The sequence below is a fragment of the Sycon ciliatum genome, chromosome 12, assembly GCF_964019385.1.
Source record: "Sycon ciliatum chromosome 12, ocSycCili1.1, whole genome shotgun sequence".
NCBI classification, from domain to species: Eukaryota; Metazoa; Porifera; class Calcarea; order Leucosolenida; family Sycettidae; genus Sycon; species Sycon ciliatum.
In genome coordinates this window covers 24600629-24614979 of record NC_088654.1, presented here as the reverse complement: position 1 = coordinate 24614979, position 14351 = coordinate 24600629, and the positions used below count along the sequence as shown (strand labels likewise).

The 14351-nt window shown below is 44.5% G+C and overlaps 1 protein-coding gene across 1 annotated transcript; it reads left to right on the top strand.

Moving 5' to 3' along the window:
* The first annotated feature begins 8111 nt into the window (after nucleotides 1-8111).
* Nucleotides 8112-13169, top strand: LOC135828081 (sushi, von Willebrand factor type A, EGF and pentraxin domain-containing protein 1-like). The gene is made up of 3 exons (XM_065340513.1): nucleotides 8112-8291; nucleotides 9153-9338; nucleotides 12910-13169. Exons 1-3 carry the CDS (start codon nucleotides 8150-8152, stop codon nucleotides 13167-13169), a joined length of 588 nt encoding a protein of 195 aa, XP_065196585.1. The 5' UTR covers nucleotides 8112-8149.
* Nucleotides 13170-14351: the final 1182 nt, after the last annotated feature.

Here is a 14351-nt window from a genome sequence, read left to right as displayed (position 1 = left end):
GAATGACCCATTGCACCAGTGTCAACTAGCTCTGCATGGCACTTTTCAGTACGTGGGTAATCTGTCGTAGGCTTAGACAGATTCTACCGGCAGGTCTTTAGCAAGATATCGAAGAATTGACAAAGTGGAAATTGCCTGCAAAATCGGAGCAAAATATCAAGATTTTGGGTAAGATCGATGCCTGCATCATACTAAGATTTCCTTTTTTTACCCATTCAGCATTATGCTGCACGACAGAATAGGTCAGGTCAGCGGAATATCACTGGGATTCACTGTCGATCGACATGATCGACATGAGTTTGGAAGAACCCAGGGACATGTGTGTGAAACCCCGTGTTGAGAAACCGAACATACGATCTTTATGAACCGTTGTACGGGGAGTGGATAACCCGTGTTTCCGGAGCAAAATGGAGCAAAATATCGGGTTTCTAGTGCTAGGCTCAGCAAGATATCTAAGATTTCGCAGAAACATTTCGTGACAAAATATCGAGGCGACAGGAGCAAAATCTATCTGGGCTTGCTCTGTGGGCCCAGCAAGTGCAGCACAACAAGCATAGACAAGCACATAACTTTTACAAGTGGTGCGAGATATCCTCACTTTATTTTCATCAATTCTTACCGGTATGATCCATTTCTTCTCAAAGCATCCGCACTGCTCATGGCTTCTGAATCTGGGGCTCAAATAATAATTTCTTTGTACTACTACTAGTATAATTATTGTAGATCAACGTTCCGTCGCCCAGCGACGTAGTCTACACTACATACAACTGGTGAAAGGCGTTACTGAGACTACTAACTACCGGTCATACTTTCCAGCCAGCACCGAACGAAGAAAAACGCTCGCCACACAACTACCCTTCAAATGAACTAGGAAGTTAGTCGTCTGCTCTGCCTTCTACAGTGCAAAACTGTAGTTTCTCCGAAGGAATGGATTTGGCACCAAGCTTTGATGTTGCGCCTCGCTAGCTAGCAGTCTCAGATGAGATGGACGCGTTGGACTGCCACTGTAGGCTTGTGTTGCTGTATGTCGAGTGTCGTACAAGTAGTTGTAGAATGTAGCTGAAACGGTTGTTTCTGCTTGGTGAGTGGTGTAGACCGTACTAGACGCTCTTGGCCGACAGGCCCCTATCCGCTGGGCGTAAGGTGTGAGGTAGGGTCTATACGAAGCGTGCACGCTATTTACCCCATCAGGCATGTCCAGGCGAGGCAACTCGCACCCGAGGCCAACTGAAGCTAATCGCGCCTTGGACGACGACCTGAACCAGGATCGCACATCTCCTTAGTTCAGTCCGTGTGATCTATTGCAAGTACACGCGCAAGAGCTTTGTAACCATAGACTTGCGAACCCTGAGGTGTGATCTGGTTCCGGGCGCAAACATCACTGATCTTGACTCACACGATCGGATGTCATTGATCATGACTGCAGATGTACCGGAGCACATAAATAATAATTATGTCTCTAATAATCTGATGTTATGCCCTAGGTTGAAGAGAAATCGGATTCAACTATGCCACAAGTAGATTGGCATCAGTATCCTATTGTTCCGATTTCGACTTAACAATACTGTAGTCATGCTGTGTATCGAGAATTATACTCTTGCCCTGCCTTGCAGGATATAGCATCTGGTCCTTGACAATATAATGTAGATGCACGACATAAGAATAAAATATTTCACGTTCGACGCACTGAGCCTAAACTGTGCTTTATGACCATCGCCTTCGTGTGACGAAGCTTCAAACCATACTCTCAGTGGTCAGAGCCTCAGAGCATGGATGGCCTCAAGGGACGGTCCCTGGTAGGCATTGGCGGATAGTGCTCGAAAAGGTGGAAGATTCTGCTCGAAAAGCAGTGAAATTGGCAGAACCGTGTCTCTAATGTATGTTTGTGTAAGTGTGTGTGTGTGTGTGTGTGTGTGTGTGTGTGTGTGTGTGTGTGTGTGTCCCCAAGGGGTAGCTGATTGATAGTAGTATAGTAGTGTGTGTGTGTGTGTGTGTGTGTGTGTGTGTGTGTGTGTGTGTGTGTGTGTGTGTGTGTGCGTGTGTGTGTGTGTGTGTGTGTGTGTGTGTGTGTGTGTGTGTGTGTGTGTGCATGAGCGTGTGTATGGGGTGTGTTGGTATAATAGCGTTTTACTGCATTATAGGTTTCTAATTACAGAGGCAAATTTAAACTCGGATACTGAGCCAGTAATAAATGTAAAAAGAGCTGAATGTCCCAGTAGCCTGTCAGTTTTGTGCCATATTATCGCACTTTCTGACCGTTTATCATCTTGTTACAGTCGTGGATAGTTGCTGCATAACTCGTTCTCATGTGTTTCTTCTCTTTTTACAATTACAGAGGCAGTGCGTTTTAACCTGCAATAGTGCTCAAATACCCGGAAAGGGCAGAGCGTAGTAATGAGTAACAACGAAACAGCTCTATGTTGCTTCCTTTTGTGTATCTCTTGCGTAAGTTTCTAACTAAAGTTCGTAGCCACAGTGCTGAGTGTACTTCAAGTATGTACAATGCAAACCGGCGGCAACTAAAATCCGACCCCTGGGCGGTGCGCTCACTTTCTAGCCGCCTTTATTTCGTAGTGTTACAATCCCATGCCGGGTCTTTGCGATGTGAGCGCACCGCTCAGAGGGTCGGATTTCAGTTGCCAGCACTGTACAATGTATATTCGTTTCCTAGTCCGCATCACACTCAACTATGTCATTATTCGTGCGGTCAGAACTGCTACTCCTTGCTACATGGTACAATAACCTTTCTTCTTTTTTTATTATTTTTTTATTAATGGCTTTCTCTTTTACCTCGAATGGTTTACAATCTGTATCGCAATTTTTTGTGGTTTCAGCAATAAAGGATGTGTACTCCTTGCTACTAAGGACGGCAGCAGCTGTTCATCCGTGTCTGATAATCGTGGTTACTAATGATATCCGAGCTACATGTATTCCCCTTACATCACCACACGGACACACGGACACACGGACACACGGACACACGGACACACGGACACACGGACACACGGACAACACAATACATGTACATGTAGACTCTACAGGTACAGTACTCGGGCGGATTTCAAGAGGAACGCACATAAACAGACCAGTACACTACCACATACTAATCAATGCCAGCAGAAGGGTGCAGGATCACCACATGCATCCTCCCTTACCATTCTCATTATCTACTCGCAAATTCGTACATGTATTATACGTACACGCATGTGCGTGCACAAATCCAAGCACGAACGCACATGCATGCATGCTCACCTTCACACGCATAATACTATGTTCGCAGAGACTCAACCACATCGACCCACAGACCGTCTTCAATCAGGACTCTTACAAATCCTGTCAGCTGCACAACTCTGCCCTTGTGATCCGGTATGCATGTCTGTGTGGGAACAAAAGCTAGTGTTGCCCCTGCGTGTGCTTATTGTACAGTCAATCCTTGAAACAGGATCGCGATGGACGAACGTGTTTTAAAAGTGCGAGCTACCAGAATGAAGCGTGAACCAGGCGGGAAGCCGTGAAAAAGATGTTCGTGTACGCGTAGGTGAAGTGTCTTGCCAGTCTCTCGGTAGAACACCGTACCTTTGAGAGCCATCTATACGGCTGTCATTGGAAGTACACAGACTTCGTATGTGAAGGTCGTTGGTTTCGTGGAAAAGACGACGTTTGCGAATTCAGAATTGTTGCTTGATAGCATGCGTCTTTCTACGGTTGACGGGGGTAGGCAAAGCTACTAGCAACATTGATACTTGTACAACAGGCAACGAGAAGTGTTTGGTTAGGTCGTGAGGTGTTCAACACTAGAGTGTAAGGACGCGGGACAAACACGCTAGCAGCGGTAACATCACGATTGACAAACGGTAAGCCCAACTTTGGTGAAAGAACGCTATTAGTGGGCTCATTGCCAATCAAAAAGAGTCTGTATCCTTGCGGATGTACACGAGAAAGGTGCAGCGTTTTTTGCTTAAAAGGCGACAATTATCCCACTTCTCCAGCAGTAAAATATACACGCATTATCGAGGACCGTCGATGAGGAGATCATTCATATTTTCTTGTAGGTTATGCTGGCTGAGATATTCTTGTTGTGGATTCCCAGATAGAGGGAAGAAACACCGTACTTTTGAAAGAATCAGTTGAGATCATGGTAGGTGCTGGTACCGTCCGGACATCCTAGACCGTCTGCTTCATAATACTTTTCGATCTGGTCGGCCACGCACTGTGAACTCCGCTGACAAGACTTAACATGGTCGGAACAGTTCGCTGTCCTGAGCCATAATAATTTATTACTTCGAAGTATATGAATATTCACTGGCTGGAGAGAAACACGCAAACGGGAAAAGTCTGAAGAAAACATTGACTGTCACCACCAGAACTCGAACCAGGGATCCTCGCTTGTAGCTAGCGATGCTCTAACCACTGAGCTATGGTGTAGTATACGAATATTAATCAATCATTTCTCTCTTCTGTTCCGGACATGGCCATGAGTTCCTCTTGCTGTTCTGTGATCTACTATGTACGCTTATCGACGTAGATTGTCATGGAAGGTGAAAGAGGCAAGATTGTTTGGAACACGTCTGCCATGCGCTTACATTGCATCCGAATCATACTGGTCCTCAGCTGTGTGGCATCACTAAGCGAAGGTATGGTATATTGAGAGTTGGATGTTTGATTAAATTTGTAGCCTCGATTCCTGCTGGGAGGGCCTGTCCAAGACTCAATCCACCAGTGGCTGCATGGCATTGTAGCTTCGAACTACCCAAAGCGACACATGACAGATAATGCATTGTTTCACAACTCCCCAGTTGTCGTACACATCGTTCCCAAAACTAAACAAGTCTCTTCTCAAGGCACTGGCTATGTGTGCAGTCTATTCCCAACGAATAAGACAATAAAACCTGCTAGGTCATTGTTGTAACGCTGCGTTTCATGCACATAGCAAAGCTAATGCAATCCTCAGACAACTGATCATCTGTTCATCATCTGGCTACAAACTTATCTCCAGGCGGGAGGCTGGTACTGGTGACGGCAGGCATGTAACTAAGTCACACCAGTATAGCGCGAGAGCTATAACTTATTCTGGTGAAGACATATTGATACTTATTCTGATTTTTTTGTTTAGGAGCGTGACTGCGTCAACGCGGATGATCTTCATCTTTTCTACTAGGCATAGGTCGCACCTTTGCTCCATCCTCGTGGTGTTGAGCACTCCAGGCAATCAGGAAATTCTCGCCATGGTCACTTTTTCTGTCCGTATCTGATCATTCTCGACTAGGCAGAGCTCCAAACCGGTTCCTGTGTAGGGCACTTCCTCTCATGGATTAACGTGGTGGTATGGTAGATGCTCAGTTTCGACACCCTGCAAGAACACCTAACGTGTCGGTTGCGAAATCCCGACTAAACTAAAGAAATTTATTACTAGCATTCAGGTATCCATAACTCCACAACCTTAATATAACCTCAAATACCTACCCTATGCTGTAGACATAACCTCAAATAACTTCAGATAGCACCACAGGTATTGACTGATCCATTGGTCAGCACAGGTAGCAGAAAACTGCTCCGTTGGCTACGCACAAAATCTACTCTGCTCACGTCCACATTTTACATGTGTATCCAATGGAAATTGGACAACAGCCAGGAAGCCAACATGTATTACATTATTACACACGAAAATCCGGTGGAACAACAACGTGATTAAATGTCTCTACTCACGAGTTTCATGCTGAGAAGCAATCATCAGGAGACTGGGGATATAGTCGGGGTTGTGTGGTCTTATTCACTATAGGTGTTATTACATTATTATATAATTATTACGTTTGAATTCTACTGCTCAAATTTGTTCATTGTACCGGTTAATGGCCAATGCAGATACATGTACATGTGTACTGTATTGCGCTGTAGTGTATGTATATCGAAGGCGGTTCAGCATTGCACTGTCGTTTTTAGAAAACGTTTTACCACCTGACCCTGTCCTGTCGTCTATATACTTGGATGAATTTCTAGAGGCCTCCTCAGTCCTGAAAACGTCCCTGAGTTTGCCCATGTTTGCAGTTGCTTTCAAAGAAGATCATTTTATTATAATGGTAAACCCAGCCAACACTAGTGCTTGTGCGCAGTTAATTAAAGCACCATTCACGAATCATGGGGGTTAGAACCTAGACCGTTTGCATACGTACCGTCTCTTATACCATAATTATAGAAATTGCACATTGGTGGTGTTACAACAATCTGTAGTGCTAAATCAATTGCACTGCTCTACTGGATTGTTAGGAGACTGCGGGGCACCGACAAATCCGAATGGAGGGACATATCAGACCGATCCTACAACCAACAGCAGTACTGCGACAATAAGCTGTGCTGCTGGATTTGTTGTGAATCCTCCTGGATCAACTCCAAATATCACATGCCAAGCCGATGGTAACTGGACAACACTTAACACGCCACCATGTCTGCGTAAGTTATTCGTTGCTGTAATGATTCTCAATGTACTAATAGGTCTCTATAATACCGATCCTGCAGCCCAAACATCGAAGCGGACACCAAATACGATGCGCCCAATTAAAACAAGTTCACCTATAAGGGATGATGCTCGGCGCTCGTTTTACAGAGTGACAGAAGCCTCATGCAGCCGTCGGCGCTCGTTTTACAGCGTGACAGAAGCTTCATGCAGCGGCATCAGCCAGCTAGATTAGTCAGTGTCGCAGTGTCTTCAGTTTCTAAGTGTTTCGAAATCGCTGGATTTCGTGTTAACACATGGCGAGCTCAATGGCTACAACATCGCTGGCCTCAAGCGAAGGTCCCTGTTCGAGTCCTGGTGGTGACAGATATTGTTCTCTTCAGACTTTTCCCTTTCTCATTCCCTCAACTAGTGAGTACATCATAGTCATTCATTTACAGTCAACATGCAACTCAATCATATGAAATAGCACGATATCTGTGCACTGCACCGTATATGATGCAGGTCACTCCTCTCTCCTCCAGCCTTTAGTTGACTTTGCAGAACATCTGGAGCACAGTGTGCAGTCTCGAGTCATAATACTGAAGAATCAAATTCCTTATGCAGTTCGATCGCCAAGCCGGTTCAGGTCAATACTAGGTAAAATAACGGGAACGGTTTGTATTCAATCTGGAGCGCAGCGCACTCTGCAGATTGGCCAAATTCGCAGAATGCCAGGAACACTTACTGTTCGTGGAGACAAAAAGATATGAACGCAGTAAGTAAAGCAAGTTGCTCATTACTCACATACTTCGAAGTACACCTTTGGCCGGTGGTAAATATCAAAATCCCTCTGATGAGCGGCCCTGGCCAATGGTGTTTCGCAGCGTGCTATAGCGTTCAAATCAATTTTATCAATAAGTATTCGAAAGACTACAAGATAACACAGAGAAGGTTTCAGTGACAGGTCCCATCTTATTTACTCAGTATCATCTTCATTGTAGTGCTGCCAGCTCAGGGGCCTCGCTATGCTTTCATTTGACCTAGGTCACCATGCATGTATTTCTAACTGGTAAAAACATCTCAATTAAATACAAAGGATCATTTGTGGAAGTGAACTGCCTGAAAAGAGAAAAAAATCGCTAGACCCACCAGGACTCGAACCCGGGACCCCGCTTGTCATGAGTAATGCTCTAACCACTGGTTAGAGCATTGCTCATGACAAGCGACATCCTGACATGACAACCTGGTGGGTCTGGCGATTGTTTCGCTTTTCAGGCAGTTCACTTCCCCAAATGATCATTTGAATTTGAAGTTCTCCCAATCCTTTCAATAATTAAATACAATTAATGTTTTTCTGTTCTTGTATTGCAAATATGTTTCTATCAGGTCGAGTAACAGTAATGATGACCTCGGTAAAACAGAGGAATAGCAAGGGTCCTCAGCTTCCAGGTCTCCTAATCCTTCCTTTTTATACCACACATACATGTACGTTTCTCATGCGGCCCCAGCAATACCATAACCATATTATGTGCAGTATGTCAAAATACTTGAAATCATTAATTGCTAGTGAACAGTATAGAATCCAAGTGAGAATGAAAAACGTAACACTCAATGTCTTTTGTCATCCAAAACAATTTAGAATATTCCATTGCTTTTTGAACTGTATTGTTAGGAGACTGTAGGACACCCACGAATCCAACTTGGGGTACATATCCAATGGATGGTTCTACAACCGTCGGCAGTACCAGGACAATAACTTGTTCTTCTGACTATGCTGTCAATCCTTCTGCAACAACACAAACTATCACATGCCAAGCCGATGGTACTTGGACAATGCCTGGTGTGCCACCATGTCTACGTAAGATATTCTTGATTTAAATGAGAGTTGATAGTAGAGAAAAGGACCAAGGAAGTACAAGTTATGTTATAATGTCCACTAACACCACCAGTAACGAAACAATCAGCTCATGCGATAACACTGTACGACACTGACCAACGGTACTGACGTTCTACAACTAACTGACTATGAGCTCTAGAACGTTTTGCATGCGCACTCCAACAGCAGTATGTTATCAGATAACTTAGAACCTTCCAAGTTGGAAGGCTTTTGGAGTGCGCACCGAGGACGTACTAGCACCTTTTAAGATGTCAAAAAGTTAAAGCTTTCCATTTGGCTAATGGTTTCGATCCCAGGGCATCAAAGTTGTACAGTCCGTGCACAAAGGGTTAAAATTCGTGTTTTGGTGCCCACTACACATTTGCAAAGAGAGAGAGAGAGAGAGAGAGAGTGCTGGCAGCTGAGGGGCCTCGCTATGCTTTCGTTTGACCTAGGTCACCATGCATGTATTTCTAACTGGTAAAAACATCCCTTAAAATACAATTAGTGTTTTTCTGTTCTTTTATTGCAAATAAGTTTCTGTCAGCTCCAGTAACAGTAGTGATGACCTAGGTAAAACAGAGGAATAGCAAGGGTCCTCAGCTGCCAGGTCTCCTATTCCTTCATCTTTTTGACCACACATACCTGCACATTTCTCATCCAAAGCCCACCAATGCCATAACCACAACCATAATGTGTGCAGTATGTAAAAATACTTGAAATCATTAATTGCTAGTGAACAGTATAGAATCCAAGTGAGAATGAAAAACGTAAAACTCAATGGACTTTGTCATTCAAAACTATTTTTATAATATTCTATTGCTTTTTGAACTGTATTGTTAGGAGACTGTAAAACACCCGCGAATCCAACTGGAGGAACATATCCAATGGCTGGTTCTACAACCGTCGGCAGTGCCAAGACAATAACTTGTTCTCCTGACTATGCCGTCAATCCTTCAGCAACAACACAAACTATCAAATGCCAAGCCGGTGGTACTTGGACAGTGCCTGGTGTGCCTCCATGCCTACGTAAGATATTCTTGATTTAAATGAGAGTTTATAGTATAGAAAAGGACCAAGGAAGTACACGTTATGCTATTATGTCCACAAACACCATCAGTCACTAAACAATCAGCCCATGCGATAACACTGTACGACACTGACCAATGGTACTGACATTCTACAACTAACTGACTTTAAGCTCTGGCACGTCTTGCATGCGCACTCCAACAGCAGTATATTATAACTTAGAACCTTCCAAGTTGGAAGGCTGTTGGAGTGCGCACCGAGGACGTATTAGCACCTTTTAAGATGTCAAAAAGTTACAGCTTTCCATTTGGCTATGCAGCTACAATACGTGTCTCTCACTCTTTGCCAATCTTCTTTTGTTCGATGTTACCATCAATCTCCTTTTGTTCGATGTTACCATCTGTGCAGCTCTGCTGTCCGAGTTCACAGAGCCCCAGGGCACCATGGCACACTTCAGATTCTCGACTTCAACAACATTTTGAAAATGTCACGAGTATGCTTTCCAGGCCTCTTTCCTTCCACCTTCTGTTCTTGCTGTACTTAACTCATCGGTCTTGTGTCTCTGCTCTTGCCTGTATATCACCGTACAGTGTGTACAGGAAGTATCAAACCCCTAAAAATCAAGCTGTGTAAAAGGCGGAACGGAATAAGACCCGTAACCTCTCGCGGCTGGAGCACCGCAGATTTCTCCGCACTCTCAATTCATTCTCCCAAAAGGCCCAAACAACATCACCGAATCTACACAATTTTATCCGAAGTTTGCGGTCGGACTCCACCGGAAAACCCACTGTATCACGCCTCACCGTCCGAGGAGCTGACATCAAATCACCTGACGACATTGCAAATGCCCTAAATAAGCAGTTCATTGCATTTGGTACTCTGGATAACCCTCAGTGGACGCTCCCGCCTTTGCAGGACGCCTCGACTGCGCCGCCGCTCACCTCTATCTTCACCACGCCCTATGCCGTGCATAAATGCATCAAGCGTCTAAAGCTCCGGAAAGCTGCGGGACCTGATGGAGTTACACACGAGCTGCTGAAATTGATTGGCCCGTCGATATCGCTTCCTTTGAGTCTGCTATTCAATCTGTCATTCTCCACCGGTATTTTTCCAACTGCCTGGAAAGCTGCTGTCGTCATCCCGCTGTACAAAAACAAAGGCGCGAGAACGGATCCGACGAACTATCGTCCCATATCCCTTCTCTCAACGATATCAAAGCTGTGTGAGCGAATAATGTATGACAAGTTATATGCACATGTAGATCCATATCTCCATCAATCACAGTCCGGATTCCGTCGAGGTGATTCAACAGCCTGGCAGCTACTTCGAGTTGTTCAATCCCTCTGCATGACAATCGCCATCGCAGCGAGTACAGCCTAGTCTGCTTCTTCGATTTATCTAAAGCCTTTGATACTGTGTGGCACCGTGGGCTGATGGCTAAGATAGCATTATTCTCGATTCAAGGACGCATACTGCGGTGGCTGGAGAGTTACCTGTGTGGTCGCTCACAGCAAGTGAGTATCTCGGGTCAATTGTCCCAACCTGAATGCGTGTGTTCTGGTGTCCCCCAGGGATCAATTCTGGGGCCCCTGCTTTTTCTAATGTATGTGAATGATATCGGTGCAATTCCCAACACCTCGCTATATGCGGACGACACCACTCTGCTGGCTAGTCACCGGTCGCTCCCCGTCGCGTGTCAAGACCTGCAGGTAAGAATAGACTGTGTGGTCAAGTGGATGCGAAGGTGGAAACTCCGGCCGAACTCCGCCAAGACCGAGATCATGTGTGTCGTCCCCAACGCGTCATCAGATGTTGCACATCTTCAAACTTCTATTTTCCATTTCCCAGATGATCCTACCCCGATACCTATAACCTCTCGTCACAAGCACCTTGGCGTTACACTTGATAGCAAATTGGACTGGTCCCACCATTTCCGGAATCTGGAAAAGCGGGCAAGCTCAGTCGTCGGTATTCTTTATGGCCATCTCCCCCACATTTCACCAGAATGCCGAAAGACCTTTTATCATACATGTACATACGTTTTGCCTATTTTCTTGTATTGCTGTGTGGTGTGGTGTGGCACTGGTAATGGCCTCTTTGCAAAGCTGGAGATTGTGCATCGACGAATTCTCCGGGCAATACTTCGTTTGCCGCCCGAGACCAACATAGCCGTTCTCTATGAAAATTGCTGTACATTTCCTCTGAAACATTACATTGACCGATCCTCCTGCGTATACATTCACAAAATCAAACTTATTACTGCCCCTCAGCATGTGCAGCATTCCTAAACTGGTTCAATGAATCCTCAACAAGCCGGAACTCGCTTCGTTTCCCGATTGCAAGAAACAATTCTATGAGCAAATCGCCTGTATTCCTAGCATACCAATTATGGGATTCTCTTCCTCAGCAATTAAAGTCCAGCAACACCCTCAATGCGTTTTTAAGCTTGATAAATATACACGTACGTCGATCTTCATTTACTAATCATTGATTTCAATTCTCTCTGTGTATTACTTCAAGCTCCAAAGTAAATCACATATGCTACCTGTACAATTCATTTGGGTTTTGGATTGATTTACTTTTATTTCATTTTTATTTTCATTTAACTTGCCATATTTTGCGTGTGCATTTTTGCCTTCTTGTTCTTTTATTCCATGGCTGGTAGCCCTCATTCATAATATTGGTTGACACCATGTCATCCATGAATTGAGAATAATAATAATAATAATAACCTGAAGAGAATGCTTCAAAGTATATTATCAGATAAGAATTTCAAAATAATGCTGTTGAAGTACTTGACGTGTGTTCTCTCTTTGTAGTGTTTTACATGTACCATTTCTGTTTCCGAGGAGGTTAATGCCAGTATAAATAATAACTCGTAGACGTGTTGCTGGTGCGGTGAAAGTGATCGGCCCGAGACTAGCCCGTCCCCAAAGATGCTCGCCATATGTTTCGAAACTTCTGGTTGTTTGGAAAGAAATCGCAACTTTCCGCGAACTACTTCGCAACATTTCCGCAACCTAGTCCCATGGGATGGTTCAAAAATGGTCAAGTCGCCAACTACATGTCGGACAAATGCTTAGTCGTCCATTTCTCGCCTGCCTTCAGACTCATTTCGTTTCAGAAAAAACATTACTAGTACAGTTCAACGGTAGTTTTGTTATGTGCATTCCTTTTTGCGGGCAATGACATAAAGGAGGATACATGTAACCGGCTATTTGCACCGTGTAAAGTTATGGTTTACAGCACGAATGAGTAGAGAGTTGGCTGTCGATCGGATGCACTTCTGCTATTCTGGCTCTGTTTTGGTGGTTTTGGGCATCATTGCATGTAGCGATGTCAGCAACCGTTGAGCTTTTTCTGGAAATATGGGTGCGATTGCAGCAACTTGCACTTGTTTTGGCAAGGTTGCGAAAAATATAAGTTGCGAAATATTATGGCACCTTTGGGGAAGAGCTACCCGTGACCGCATGTGTGGAGATTGGACTAATTCATGAACAAGTCAAACGACAAAGGCTGCTCACAATCTTTCTGATTTTTCCATTACAATAATTATCACCTGCTTTGTTAGGAGACTGTGGAGTACCCACAAATCCAACTGGAGGTATATATCCAGCGGCTGGTGCTACAACCGAGGGCAGCACCAAGAGAATAAGCTGTTCTGCTGGATATGCCGTCAATCCTTCTGGAACAACTCCAACTATCACATGCCAAGCCGGTGGTAGCTGGACAGCACCTAGCATACCTCCATGTCTGCGTAAGTTCTGCCAAAATAATATCAATATGACTTTGCATCATCCACCATTGGCACATGATCATACCCGAGTCTAGTGAGAAGGCATTCTACTGCCTGTAATTCTGGTGAAGTAAAATATATGTAGCACTCAGTATAGAGTCCATGCACTATATGATGTCCAGCACCCTATATAGAGTCCATTGGTCCAAAATCCACTATACAGAGTCCAGGAGTCCACTCAGTTTTGATCAGCTTCATCCTGCCGCGCAATCCCCTATAAGGAGTACACTTTTTCTACAAGTCCCCTATTCACAGTCCAGGAGTCCAGTTTATCCAGTCACGCCGTCCTGTGTGTTGTGCCCGAAAGAGAACAAACACATTTTCAGTTTTGCTTGCCTCGTGGCAGCGCATTCCTTTCTCCACTTTAGCCATGGCTCCCAGTTCTGCTGTGCAGTTGCTGACAGTAATCTGTCTAGAGGTAACCAAGGAGGATAAGGAGACGTTCAAAACAAATCTGGAAAGCGTCTTGTGGTTCTCTGAAGACGTTTCATCAGTGCGCGGGATGAAAGCAGAAATTGCAGAACGAGAAAAGTTCAGCACAGTTCAAATCTGACGAGTCAGGTACACTGACACTCTCTTTCGTTCGACGCCACAAGGATCCCCTGTTTGGCTGGCCATTGCTGCCAGTAAGACGTTTGAACGGTTTCATCAGAGCGAGGGATGAAAGCAGAAAGCGGAGAAAGAGAAAAGTTCAGCACAGTTCTAATCTGACGAGTCAGATACACTGACACTCTCTTTCGTTCGACGCCACAAGGATACCCCTGTTTGACTGGACAAGAGCTGCCTGTACCACCGTGTCAAAAGGCTGTCCAACTACATGACAGGACGATGACTGAGGTAAGGAAGCTTTTACTCGTTTCGATTGGTCTGCTGTTCTGTCGTTATGCTTGAATTTGTTTCCATTTTCAAGGAGCGTATCGTGTTTGTTTGATGTTGCTTGAATGAATGCCCTAAAAGTAATCAACCACTTCGTATAAGTCCTCAAGGACTGCAAGGACTTTGCATCAATCGTATACGATCGTCTAGCTATCATCAATTATTATAATTATTTCATGAGAAATGTATTTTTATCCCTGTGAAAATTATGTGAAACTCCACGACACTCTTCCTCTACAAATTATAGTATGATGTCAAATACAATGGGATCCACAAACGCAGTGCCAGTGTACTAGTAGTAGTAGGAGGATTGCTTGTATGCCAATGACAAGAAAAAGCTT

What these genes read in the sequence shown, in the direction of transcription:
- LOC135828081 (XM_065340513.1), top strand. Translation starts at nt 8,150, where the DNA reads ATGGATGGTTCTACAACCGTCGGCAGTACCAGGACAATAACTTGTTCT. An exon ending in TGGTGTGCCACCATGTCTAC is followed by an intron (nt 8,292 to 9,152) that starts GTAAGATATTCT and finishes CTGTATTGTTAG; the next exon opens with GAGACTGTAAAACACCCGCG. An exon ending in TGGTGTGCCTCCATGCCTAC is followed by an intron (nt 9,339 to 12,909) that starts GTAAGATATTCT and finishes CTGCTTTGTTAG; the next exon opens with GAGACTGTGGAGTACCCACA.